This window comes from Poecilia latipinna, unplaced genomic scaffold (genome assembly GCF_001443285.1).
Source record: "Poecilia latipinna isolate Pla-1442-1.1 unplaced genomic scaffold, P_latipinna-1.0 Scaffold2801, whole genome shotgun sequence".
Classification (NCBI taxonomy): domain Eukaryota; kingdom Metazoa; phylum Chordata; class Actinopteri; order Cyprinodontiformes; family Poeciliidae; genus Poecilia; species Poecilia latipinna.
The window spans coordinates 42,773-56,246 of record NW_015115417.1 but is presented as its reverse complement, the minus strand read 5'-3'; the positions used below and the strand labels follow the sequence as shown (position 1 = coordinate 56,246).

At 44.5% G+C, this 13,474-nt stretch overlaps 1 protein-coding gene and 1 long non-coding RNA gene across 9 annotated transcripts in view; both read left to right on the top strand.

Annotated features, from left to right (window-relative positions):
- Positions 1-845, top strand: part of LOC106939210 (uncharacterized) — an 8,606-nt gene extending 7,761 nt beyond the window's left edge. Inside the window, exons 2-3 of the long non-coding RNA XR_001422787.1 lie at positions 423-424; positions 780-845. This is a non-coding gene — a long non-coding RNA (uncharacterized LOC106939210). The remainder of the gene's footprint in view (positions 1-422; positions 425-779) is intronic.
- LOC106939206 (cyclic nucleotide-gated cation channel beta-3) overlaps positions 1-13,474 on the top strand; it is a 35,277-nt gene that overhangs the window by 13,539 nt on the left and 8,264 nt on the right. For 2 of the 8 annotated variants that reach the window (XM_015021525.1, XM_015021533.1), the window contains exons 11-22: positions 1,162-1,222; positions 1,998-2,073; positions 2,160-2,184; positions 4,680-5,034; positions 5,108-5,257; positions 5,348-5,401; positions 8,226-8,433; positions 8,640-8,670; positions 10,431-10,584; positions 10,816-10,830; positions 11,392-11,427; positions 12,438-12,536. In XM_015021525.1, the coding sequence (XP_014877011.1) occupies positions 1,162-1,222; positions 1,998-2,073; positions 2,160-2,184; positions 4,680-5,034; positions 5,108-5,257; positions 5,348-5,401; positions 8,226-8,433; positions 8,640-8,670; positions 10,431-10,584; positions 10,816-10,830; positions 11,392-11,427; positions 12,438-12,536 (1,264 nt within the window). The remainder of the gene's footprint in view (positions 1-1,161; positions 1,223-1,997; positions 2,074-2,159; positions 2,185-4,679; positions 5,035-5,107; positions 5,258-5,347; positions 5,402-8,225; positions 8,434-8,639; positions 8,671-10,430; positions 10,585-10,815; positions 10,831-11,391; positions 11,428-12,437; positions 12,537-13,474) is intronic. The other 6 variants (XM_015021532.1, XM_015021528.1, XM_015021527.1 and 3 more) reach the window with 6 other exon arrangements.

Below are 13,474 nucleotides of genomic sequence, written 5' to 3'. Positions count from 1 at the left end.
TTAAAAATCTCAATCTTAAGTATTAGTGTATTAATACAGCTTATGTAATGAAATAGAAATAATTTACTCTGTTAGAATTATTTTCATTCTTTGCTGTCAATAGCAGAGTTGATGTATACAGTAATAAATATTTTTTTCTCTGGAAAAAAGTAAGAACATATTTACATAATTCGATAATTTAATGTACATTTTAACGTTGCAAGACAAGAAACAAATAATTTTCTTGTATTTATTTTTTTAATGCATTATAGAGAAATTACTTTAGATTTATAAATCAGTCATTGTCAAACATTAAACTACATATTTTCTTACTTTTTTCCAGAGAAAAAAATATTTATTACTGTATACATCAACTCTGCTATTGACAGCAAAGAATGAAAATAATTCTAACAGAGTAAATTATTTCTATTTCATTACATAAGCTGTATTAATACACTAATACTTAAGATTGAGATTTTTAAAAATACACAAAGTGAAAGAATAAAACATTTATTTATTACACTGGGAACACTGGTCACAGGCTGAAGCCAAGGATAAAAGAGAAATTATCCAAAAGTGTAATAGAAAATGCATATATATTTCCTTCACATTCAGAAAAAGACATTTTCAGCATGTTGGGCTCTGACTCGTAGCATCTTTATAGCTAAATACCAACATGGTGAAGCTGAGCTGGAAACAGACTGAAGAACAGCAGCTCCAGCTCTGATCCTGACTAATCTTTCCTCACTAAATCCTCTGGTTTCTAATGAACTTCTCCTCTAACAGCGGTTTTTCATCAGCTCTCATTAGAAAACAGTGTGAAAACTTTAGCTGCTAAGCTAACAATCAGCGGTTATTTCGGGCCAATTTAGCTACATAGGAAATATTTTTCGGTTGTTTAAAAGCGAATTTCTGGCTGCAAAGTTTCTGATCTTTCATCCTTACCTGGGGAAGGTAATCCTAATGAATCCAGTTTGTTTCGTAAAACGGTTGAAACACACAGCACAGGGCTTAAGGAGCTCCGATCGCTCTGCTGCCACATACAAGATGGCGGCGACGTAACGCAGGACTCAGCGCTCCATGAGGCGTCTAGTATATGATGTCTATGGGTAGAACAGCTCCAGAGCTGCGGTGACGATGATTTCCGACATTTAATGCGACGCTCTCTGTTTCTGCCTGCAGTGCTGTCGCCTCCGCCGGAGTCTCTCAGTGGGATTTCACTGGACACCGACAGCAGAGCTGGGTGGGTTTATTTACCGCCGCAATGACTCAGCTTCCTGTGAACTCCTGGTGACCCCGCCCCAAAAACCACACAAGGCCTCACTGACCTTGTAACGTGCCGGGAAGCTGTGCAGGAACAACATGGCTTCCCAGCTCCTCCTGCAGCTCAGAGTCTGATCTGTTCGCTCTGAAGCAGCAAATAAACCAAACGCTGAAGAGAAAACCTGCCTCAGATCCCAAAGACTTCTGGGAAATATTCTGATTGACCTGATTGTGCCTCCTCCCCCCACCATTGTTAATGTAGCAGATTTTATTTTGCTTATTACTCCATACAGAGAAAGTCATTATATTATGCCTTAAACTTTTCAATCTTATTTCTAGTTAAGTGATGGTTGAATTTCTCCTTTTGTTGTTTTAACGTGTTTCGTGTTTTTATATAATTCTCTTTATTTCCTCTGAATGTATTTTCCAGTAGAAGATTTATTATCTTAATATGAGCAATGCTATATGAGTCAGATTATTAGTAGAGCATAATCTGACTATGCTAATAATCTGGCCAGTAGCCTCATTTTAGAGAGCGGCTGCAGAAAACAGAGCATCTGTGAATGGAAGCAGTTGGAAGTCTCACTTATGAACATATTTCTGAACAGCTTAGAGTAAACATGGTGTCTCTTTGTAAAGTCAGAACGGAAACATGAGGTGAGAACTGAATGACTCCCGAACCATCAAACGGAGGAGGAATCAGGAGAGAGTCAAGCGATCGAAACATTTCATGAGCTAATTCTGTCTGTTTCCAGAGTGGTCGACTGGTTCGTGTCCGGCCTGGGTCTGAAGATGCCGCAGCTTGTCCTGCCACCCAAAGATGAAGCTGAGGTTCTTCATCATCATCATTATCATTTCCTTCCTCACTCAGATCGTTCAGAGACTCACTCTGTGTTTGTTTCCTAACGCTGGGACAGGGAGCAGCTGAAGTGCTGCAAAAAGGTGAGTCCCAGTCCACCGGCTCTGCTGTAGTTCAGAAATCAGTCAGTCAGTCTGTAGTTTAGGAAACAGGTGGTCAGTAGTTTAGGAAACAGGCGGTCAGTAGTTTAGGAAACAGGTGGTCAGTAGTTTAGGAAACAGGTGGTCAGTAGTTTAGGAAACAGGTGGTCAGTAGTTTAGGAAACAGGCAGTAGTTTAGGAAACAGGTGGTATGTAGTTTAGGAAACAGGCGGTCAGTAGTTTAGGAAACAGGTGGTATGTAGTTTAGGAAACAGGTGGTATGTAGTTTAGGAAACAGGGGGTATGTAGTTTAGGAAACAGGCGGTCAATAGTTTAGGAAACAGGCGGTATGTAGTTTAGGAAACAGGTGGTCAGTATTTTAGGAAACAGGCGGTATGTAGTTTAGGAAACAGGCTGTCAGTAGTTTAGGAAACAGGCGGTATGTAGATGGACCGACGCCAGGCGTTTCCTCAGCGTTAGTGGGCCGACTGACTCGGTTTTCCATCCGGGGTTTGTAAAGCTCCACTTCCTGTTCTTCTTGAGTTTTAAAGGCGGTGTTTTGGTCGGAGCCTAACTCAGTCCATCTTCTCCTTCTGTTTCAGGGGGGAAGGCGCTGCGAGCCCCTTGAACAGCAGGAGGAGACGGCTGGGACGCTCCGACCAGCACATAGAACCAGCTCACATGCTGGCAGGGCGCTGGGCTTACTGGGATCTCACTGGGAGCTTACTGGGGCCTTACTGGGGCCTCACTGGGGGCTTACTGGGATCTCACTGGGAGCTTACTGGGGCCTTACTGGGGCCTCACTGGGGGCTTACTGGGATCTCACTGGGAGCTTACTGGGATCTCACTGGGAGCCCAGACTATTGAGGCAGCTGTTAGAGTCTCCTTTCTGTCCTCCAGTTGAAGCTTGAACTGGAATACGTTTAGCACCAGATTTATTTTTGCTCGCAGTTGTTTGTATTTTAAATTTGCATATTTTCTGTTCAACAGAAAAATGTAGTAATTTACTGTTTATCTGAAATTATTGTAGATTTCTTGAACACACATATTAATTAGTAAATGTGTCAATTTTGACATTTCTTGAATTGTTGAACGGCAGCTACGATGTGTGATGAAGCGGAATGCATTTCTCTGTATTTGTACTTGATTTATTATAGATAAATGCATTAAAGTTTGAATTTTAAGGCGTAATCCTGGAGAGTCATTTGCGTTCAGAGATGTAAGAGTTTAATGCTTTATGAAGTGTGATAAACTTGCACAGGCTCAGAGGATCTGACTGTGGATCAGGCTCAACTGTATTTAGTATGTTCACTGCAGCAACTGGTTGACCTGTGGGAAAAACTCATCGAGATTCAAATGGTCAGAATTACAGTCCTGCTTTGAAATGAGCAGCAGCCATATTGGATTTTTATGACAAGGTTCATGAAGACCTTTTTAAAATACCAGGACATTACTTACAAGTTTCTCCACACATTTATGTACAGTCGCATTAAATTCACATGATTGCAGAGGAAGACTGGCATTGGTGCATTATTTCAGTGATATGACCTTTGACCTGTGGACTGTGGATCAAACCGGTCCTGGTTTGAAAGATGATGCAGCAGGCTCATCAGCACCTTAACGTTGGACCAGAACGAGAAAATCAGGTTCATAAAGTCACTGGCTGGTTATAAATGACTTTTACTAACAAAATGAGTAAAAAGACTTTCAGGAACTAACAGCCAAAGATGAATTCACCATCGACGTTCTTGAACAGCAGAACTATGCATCCAAAGTTAGGCAACTTTTCTCCAGTACGCGAGAATTTATCAACAAAATAATTCAGCCTTCAGTTATAACGTCTTACAGAAAATTAACTTTTTGCATGTTTTTGTGCTTCTATTTGCGTCTCCACTGCTTTGGTCCAAACGCAAACAGAAAAACAAAGTCACTAAGCTGGTGACATTCAGCTAAACTCCTGAGTGAAAATGAAAGAATAATGAAAACTAACAAATTACCAACAGCAAAACTGGAAAACATGAACAAATTAGAATAAAACAGACAACAAGAAAATGGTGACTGATGTCGAAGTTCAGTGTGAAAGTTGAGAAACCAGGTTCATCCAACACACTGATCGCTGTGGGTCGCCTCCAGAGGTCAAAGGGCGAGAGGCGGGGTCACCTGGACAGGTCGCCAGGACAACACAGAGACAGACAGGATAAACAACCACACACACACACACACACACACACACACACAGTAATGCACCGGCTCGACGCTATGAAGCTAACCTGCACACACGCAGAGACACACATTTGACATGTTCAACCAGTTGACAGGACAAGGCAGAAATGTTTTCAAAAAGTAATATTTCATTAATGAACTTAGTGAATTAAAAATCAATAACGTTTTGATTGTGTTGCTGCAGCCTGGCAGACTAAAGCATCAACATTGTAACATGTACATGCTTCTAACCAGACACAAAGCCTAACGTTGACCTCTGACTCCTCCTGCTGCAGCTTCCTCCAAACTGAATCCCGACATGGTTCTGGAGGACATGGAGTCGGACAACGAGGGCCAGAACTGCCCCAAAGCTGCAGGATCCCAGGGTCCAGCGGGTGACCCGGCCCAGCAGGAGAGAGGGAGGTCCGGCTCTGTGGAGGCTCTGGACAACTGCGCCGCCCCGCAGGCCCCGCAGGCCCCGCAGGCCCCGCAGGCCCCGCAGGCCCCGCAGGCCCCGCAGGCCCCAGCTTCAGACAGCGGGACAAAAACATCTCAGGAAGACGCAGAGACCCAGACGGGCCGCTGGACACCATTCATCGAAAGCATCAAGAAGGAGGCTGAAGGCGTGGCGCTGGCCTCCATGGAGGAACGGTGAGCCGGCACTGGTTCAGGGGGATTCCTCTGCAGCACACAGCATCCCTGTAATCCAGTGCATCTGCTGCAGCCTGCTGCAGGAGCGCATGGAGATGGCCCGCCTGGCTGAAGAGGTGGCCCGGCAGACGGCAGAGATGGCAGTGAGGCAGATGGCCAGCGAGGGAACCTCCATCAAACTCTCCCTGGAGAGCCAGGAGCTACTGGAGGAACCGGAGGCAGAGTGAGAACGTTTGCAGAATTTCATCTGGGACCAGCATTATGAGGAGCCTGACTGACTGTTTTAACCTGACTGACTGTTTTCTGCTGCCAGATTGCCAGCAGCACCAGAAGAAGACAGCAAGCTAGAGCCAGGAGCTGATGCAGAGTGAGTATCAGCTTGTTTATTAAACTTCTCCATCGTCTCTGCTCTCTGCAGCTCCTTGTTCTGCGTTTCCTGCATCCAGAGGCTCAGGGAGGCGAGGACCGTGCTGAGGTTTTAAATTCTACCCAGTCACTAATGTTTGCCAGTGACTTATGTAATGCACCAGCTCGACACTATGAAGCTTACCTGAACTGTAAACCGCCCTCAACTGCAAAGAGAGAAGAGCTGAGCCAAACGAGGCAGCTGTTGATGTTAATGCAATATTTCGAGGCGCGGCCAAAACAAACTGAACGGTTTTGTTCCTCCGCTGCTAAAACTAAAACTCTTTCTGTTCACTGATTGGTCTGCTATCGGAGATAATCCAAGTGAATGGAAGAAAGCCCAGACTGAGATTTTTATTTGAGTGGAATTGCACAGAAAAGCGATGGCCAGGACAGGATCTTTTAGATCAGAGTTTATCTTCTCCTGAACTTATATTTGATCAAGTTAATTCGTCCTCTGTCTCATTATTCTGGTAAAACGTCTGTAGAAAATTAGAAAAATCTAGTCAAACTTAAAGTCAGATAGTTACACTTTTTCTACAGTCTATATAAAAATCAAATGTCAACTTTAAATGCCCATATTTTGCTGTTAGTGATTGGTCAAGGTTTTCTCATTTACAGATGATTTCAAAATAAAACCCATTTCCTTTTGATAGTTTTTTATCTTAAGGTTTACCCAAATACTAGGACAAATAAATAAATAAATAAATAAATAAATAATAATACATTATTATTACGTCACCGCCGCTCTGAAGCAGATTTCTCAGGAGGTCTCGCAGCTGATTTTGAAATCCCGCGAGCTTTGCTTCAGCAGCGTCACAAAACCTTGCCATAGCAACCATAGCTTCCCCTAGCAACCGTCCCCCCTCGCCCGCCCTCCCTACGGTTGCCCCGGTAACGGCCGCTCCTGCAGCTGCTGTCTGATCAACAGCAGCGAACCGAGCAGGTTCTGACCCGCTCCTCGGTCCAGCTGGTGTTCTGATGCTGGGGGACATTGGAGGCGGGAATACTAACAGCTCGTCGGAGGAAGTGAGTACTGAGAACCGGTGATTCCCTTCAGGCTCTAAAACTGAAACCAATCAGAGATGAAATGAGCGGTTCTTCCAGCCGGAACAAACCCAAACGGTTCCGACTGATGCCATCTTTGGTTTTCATTATCGACAAAATACAATAGAGAATAAAATATAAGAGATCAAACTGACTAATGAGAACAAGAACTGAAATAAGAAAGAAAAACATCGAGGTCAACATGTCAGATATTTTATAAAATTAAACTAAAGTCTTTATGGCTTTGGTCCTTTCCAGCCTTGAATTAAAATGTTTTGAGTTTCCTAATGATGGGCGGCCATTAAACATCCCACCATGGCCTGGGGGAGGAGGGGGGATGAACTCATGAACACTCAAAATAGAATCAAAAAGTTTCAAATAATTAAAAATAAGATTATTATATTTTAGCTTAATGTTAATGCCACAATATTGTTTGAATAAATATTTCCTTTCAGTACCAAAACAGCAGAAAAAGATGTGAAATAGTTTCTTTATCTGTTTTACAAAAAGTCTGTCCAATTTATTCCTCCATTCTTTTATAAATGGTTTGTTGGATACATTCAAGGAATTATTTTGAAGTGAACTTCCTGGATCTGTAAATACTTGAGTTCACAGCAAAGACCAGGTAACATTCATAAAGTTATGAATTCAATAAAACTGACAAGTTAGAGTCAATAAGTCAGTAATAATGTGAATATTATTTGAAGTGGTGCCGGTGACTTTGGTCCGTTGGACTGAGAAACTGTTCTGGATTCTCAGTTCAGACGTTGGAACATTAAAAATCCATAAAGCTGCAGTTTGTAACTTTTATAAGAAATATTTTTTACATATTAGTTCAAACCGATTGCTACGAGACGGATCATCTGAACGGATCGATCTCCTCCCTGAGCTGCTGCCTGGAGAAATGAACCATTCAGATGCAGGAGCCGGGGCTTAGTGCTGTCAATCATTCTCATGTACTTGCTGCTCAAAGTGTTAATGGCAGAAAAAAGCTTACTGTTACAGGAAAGCCATTTATCTGCTGTGACTGATGGCAATGCTAACTAGCCTTAGCATTCATGACAAGCTATGCTAGCTGCAGCATAGCAGAGAGCTGCGGGAAGGAGGGGAAGACAGGGTGATTGACAGCGCGTAGACCCGCCTCCTGGCTCTGATTGGTTGTTTCTAGGTAGCGCTGAGAGAAGGCAGAGATTATCTGTCTCAACATGGAGACAGTTTCAACAAATATGTAGAAAAATATTTCTTAAAGTTACATGCTGCAGCTTTAAAGGAGTTGGCCGTTTGCTGTTTTAAGAGAAAAGCTTCTAGTTTTCAGATTGTTTTGGATTCAATTAAACAAATTTTGTTGTCAGCGGTAAAAACAGGATTTGGATTCGTTTTGTTCAAAAGACTTTGTCCAAATTTCATAAATTAAATAAAAGTAAAGTTGACTTTTCAGTAAAAACCTCTGGATAAACCAGGTTCTACTTATTACAAAAGCTTGGTTATAAAAACATGAATACTTTATATTGTTTTGAATATTTTCAATTACAACAAAATCCTGTGTAATAATTTTAACCTGATTAAAAATAAAAAGTTTGCATCAACCAGAGGTCTGCATCATTTTAGAACTGCAGTTGGGGCCCAAAAAAAATCAGTCCAAGGACCACCAGAGGCCCCGGGCGCCGCACTTTGAACCTCCTGTGTTCCAGTGTGTCCAGCCGTTCACTGAAACCTCAGTCTCCGGTTCTGTTCTGCAGAAAGGACGGGTCCGGGCTCCAGGACGAGCAGAAAGCCGAAGAACCGACAGTCCAGGAAGCAGGTAGAGACACAGCTGAAGAGCAGCAGGAGGAACCAGAGCCGGAACCAGAACCAGAACCAGAACCAGAAAAGCAGGAAGTGTGTGCAGCAGCTGTGACGGAGCAGCCGCAGAAAGCAAACGATGCTCCGACTTCTAACACAGAAAAGGTAACGTGTTTTTCTCTCCATGGTTTAGCTCATCTAACTGGAATCGTTCCTGGTTAACTGGAATCGTTTCTGGTTAACTGGGATCGTTTCTGGTTAACTGGGATCGTTTCTGGTTTGATTCCAGACAACGTCTACGGTAATGTAGAACCACTCTGATGTTTTATTTATTATTTCCACTTCCTGCCGGATCGTCTTGCTTCCTGCAGGATGAAGATGCTTCTGGAGACGGCTGTGGAGGTAAACGGCATTTTGGTACATAGAAGATCAAGAGTAGAACCAGAACCCAATGCTCTGCTCTGATTGGCTCTTCCTGTCTGCCTGTGCTCTGATTGGCTCTTCCTGTCTGCCTGTGCTCTGATTGGCTCTTCCCGTCTCTCTGCAGCGCCGGTCAGCTGTGATGCGTTTAAGAACTGTCTGATGCGTTTCCCGCCGACCTCTGAGTGCTTTGGCAACATCAACGCGTTCTTCAAGGAGAACGGCATCTCCCCCCCCCAGCTGCCCCACCCCCCCACCAGGTTCTCTGACCTCACCAGCTACCTGCCCTCTCTGCCCCCGGAGCTGCTCCACGAGTTCTCCCACATCCGGCTGACCCGGGTCCCGTGGAGCGTCGCCCAGAGCCTCACCCAGCTGCTGCCCGGCGGGGCCGCTGGGGGCCCGGAGTCTGCGGGGGGCCCCAGCCTCTCCGGCCTGGCCCACAGCCTGTCCTCCGTCCCAGAGAAGCTGGCCCAGCTGCCCAGCAGAACCCAGCAGAGCTTCCTGAACATCCGGAACCGCCTCAACAGCCTCATGCCACAAGATGCCTAAGAACCAGAACCAGAACAGGAAGCAGCCGGACTTAGAACTCACCCACTTCCTGCAGCATCCCCCGGGCCCCCGTCCTCATCCTCAGCTGCCCTCCCCCTGCCCCTCCCCCCCCACCCTGCCCAACGTGCCCTCCTACCCCCGCCTACCGCCCATCGCCAGCCCGCCGCGCCCGCTCTCCGGCCTCGCTAACCCCGCCTTCTTCATCGAGGATGACTCAGGCGGACCTGCAGGTGAAGCCGCCTCAGGGGTCCAGGTGTAACCGCAGCAGGTTAGGGTTGGAGGTTGGCTCAGTTTCTGCTGAAACAAACTGAGGAGTAAAACAGCAAACCAACTGAAAACCTTTCAAAATGTCAGGAACTACAGCAGGATACCGGCAAATTTAAACTGTTGGCAGGTCAAAAAATCATTCAGACTAATCAGAATATCATTAAAGATCCAAAACATGAACAGGGCTGCTGCCTTATTAAAAAAAAACTATTTTTATGTCATTTGTTCTCTATTTTGTTGACCAAGTTTTTACCATCCTTTACTTCCTTTCAGGGGCCAAACAAAATCATTTCAAGGGCCACGATTGGCCCCCGGGCCACAGTTTGGAGCGCAAACTGTGGCCCGGGTTTGCGCTCCAAACCCGGGCAACAGGGTTCTGGAGCTTCGTTTTTCTGCTTTGTAGAAAAACGAAGCAGAAAAGAGTTCCAGATTTTATTTTTTCAGTTGTTCTGCAGAGACGCAGCAGACGTTTGGCCTTGAAGAAAACCTAAAGCAGCTTCAGGTCAGGATTAACGTTCAGGCTGGAAACTTAAAATCTGCTTCCTTCTGATGCCGCCTGGATCAGATGAGCGTATGAATACATTTTCAGTCTGAAATGTTTGGGTTTGTTAAAAACTCGACTGGAACCGGGTCTGGGTCAGGTGCCGACTCTCTGTATGGAACCAGAACCATGTTGGTCGGATCAGCCTGAATGACCCGGCAGAACCGGGTCTCTGAGCTGCAGCTGCACAAATCCTTCATGTGTTCATCAGGAAGACATGATGGAGGAGCACCTGAGTGACATCACTCATTACAAAGTTCATTCATTCATTCATTCATTCATTCATTCAGACTAAAAAGTGAAACTTTATATCAGCAAACAGAAATAAATCTGTTAATTTCTAACAATGTTTCAGTTTGACCTGAACGTCTCTGTGGTCCAACAGAGCCGAGCCTCAGCCTCCGGCCCGCGGTGAGCGTGGAGGATGTCGACCAGGAGGGAGGAGGAGGAGCAGGAGGTGATGAGAGCAGCAGCCCGGCCCTGGACCCGAAGCTCAGCACCCTGACGGTCCCCGTGGCCCCGGCAGGAGGCCGCCAGAGGTGAGGCGCCTGCAGACGGATTTCCCCGGTTTCACTCGTTCGTTTCTAGATTTGAAAGAAAGCCGCTCTTCCTCTTCTGGAGTTTAACAGAGGACTCTGGACTTGTTTCAGTTTTTCTGATCAGTTTCATCTGTTCTCCATGCAGCTGTGCTGATAAAACGATCTGAAGCTGAATCCGGATCTTCACTGAAACGTTGTGTTCTTTCTCTCCTCGCATGCTTGCGCTCCCAGTAGAGGAGATAAAGAGTAAGGAAGCTGCATGGGAGCTCGCTCTGTCCAGCCGTTAGATTTCCATCAGTGTTGCATAAATTCACAGAATCGGTGAATGGAAGTGAAACGTTTTAATCCAAAAGGAGATGAGTTCATTCCAGAAAACCACCGCTAGAGGATTCTCTGATGAAACTAAAATGTGTGATTTTGGACAGAAACGTTTCACGCTGTTGCCTCCTGCACTGCCCCCTGCTGTCCGTCTTCTGGCTCTGCGGTTTTGTTCTGCAGAAACAATCCAAACGTTTTGATTCCATCTGATCTAATCTGGACGAAACGATGCGCACAAGCAGCGCTGCGCCAAGTTGATGCAGAACTGACGCTTGTTGCTGCGGCGACTTCTCTGTACGGCTTTCTGCTTCTTCCTCCTGTAAGCTCATCTTCATCATCATCAATAAAACCTGCATGGCACGCTGTGGGTCCTCTCTGTGTCTGATGCATGATCTGCTTGGTGCATGGCTCTGAGTGATTAACTCCATGTTCTCTGACATCACTCTGACCTCTGATCCTCTCTGACCTTTGACCCTTGTTCGTCCACAGCGGTGGGAGGAAGCGTCGGACCGTCTGGACCAAGTCGTAAGCCCAACAATCACGTCCTTTGCTGTTTGTATTTGAATTAAGTCATGAATTAATTTAGTTAATTCATCCTGGTTGGGATGCTGTTTCTCACTGAAGGTTTTTAGAAAATAAATCCTTTAAATTCAGTTACTTCACAGAGGGAAGAGACTCCTACTAAGATAGCATTGTATTGTTGCCAGTGGTCTGTTCGCCCTCCAGGACCCTGTCAGTGTTGGAGCATGCAGCGACCTTTGACCTTTCACTAGGCAGTGCCTGGTTCGTGTCGTTCCGTCTTCAGCTGAGGGTTCGCTCTGAGACGAGGCAGATTTAATCTGTCGATGGTCCAGATTAACGCTGAGGCTAATCGCATTTTCATCAAAAACTGTTATCAACGAAACAAGCAGCTTTTTCGATTTAAAAAACATTTTTTGCTGCTAAATTATTGAATAAATGTCAATCTGAGCTCAGCAGCAGATTATTTATAGTTTGTAATCTTCATGTTCTTCATCAGATTGGACCAAAGTTCATCTTTCCAGAGTTTCTCTGATCGTTCATGGATCTTCTTTACAAATCTGGACTGTGGATGCTAACATTAGCGTTAGCTGCTACATGTTAGCATGGAGATGCTATTTTAGGCTAGCTTAGCTTCTGAACAGAACAGCAGCCTTTTCCAGCACAGTGGGTCGATAGCAGCGGCGTACTAGAAACACAATACAATAGTTCAGAGTCAGAACTTCTGGATGTACAAAGAGACGCGATTAATTGTGTTGAAATCTTTAATGTGTTTATGTATGTAATGAATTAATCTAATGTAATGTGTTAAAGTCCCGGCTCTAATCCAGATGTCCTGGTTCTGCTGAAACATGACCCAGAGCTGTCAGCAGTTTATTTAGGAGGGATTTTCCTTCCTTAATATTAATGTAATTACGTTGCCAATAGCAACTGGCTAATATAAGGCTGTTCCACACACTTACCTGAGCCGGGAGGTGAGGATCAGGACTCACCTGTTTTATCCTGAACGTCACCAGCAGAAACCTGCAGGCCCAGAGCGAAGATGATGATGATGAAGTCAGCATACCGGTCCGAGCCTGGCCCAGTGAGTCCAGTCTGTGCAGCGCCGACAGCATGTAAGAGCATTCAACCGCCTGCACATCCATCCTACTGTCCATCGTCCAGCAGAGGTTTGGCTATGAATAACTAGAAATAATTGCTGAGAGCAGTTATCAATAAAACTAGTAATTTAAAATGACTGGTCTCCACCTGATAATCAATATCTTATAGTTGAGTCTCAGTTATCGTTTCTCAGCCTGATGAGGTTTAGGTTTTATAAAAATTAAGGCCTCGGCCCAGCACTTTGGCGTCATGTGAACATCGATCAGGGGCGTCAAAGTCATTTTCATTTTGGGCCACATTAAAAATCTGAATGTTCTTAAAGGGACGCTTGTGTCAGAATCTATTGATAAAACCTGTTGGACTGTTAAAATATCAATAAACACGTTAGTTTCTCTTAAAATGAAATGATATTGCACATCTTTTCACACTGATCATCCAGGATTTTGTGATTGTTTTTGAAGTGTTAAGTTATATAATGTTAAATGTGACATTTCTTTAATTGCCCAATGTTTCTGGTCAATTTTGAGACAAATCTGCAGTAAAGTCAGATAAAGATGTGTGGTCTCTTGATTTTGCATGAATTTTGCAGATTCGTGAAAAACTGGAGTAACTTACTGATGTAACTTGGAGTGTAGAAGGCCACATAAAAAGCAACGGCGGGCCAGAAGAAGATGAAAGAATGATTAAACTAATAAACACCTAAGTTGTTTATCCTGAGGTGTTTTATCTCTGCCCAGAAACAACTTGCTATTGGACAAGGTTAGTCTGTGTAGCGAACAGTTGGCTGCTGGGCTAACAGCTTGCAGTGGGTTTCCAGCGGGAAAAAAGGACAAATTTACTTCTGCAAAATTATGAATAAAACCGGGATCAAGAATTCAGGAATTATTCCTTCAGCAGCTGGAAAAAAGTCAAATACTGTCACAGCAGCAAGGAGCAGCGAGCTCGGTGTTCG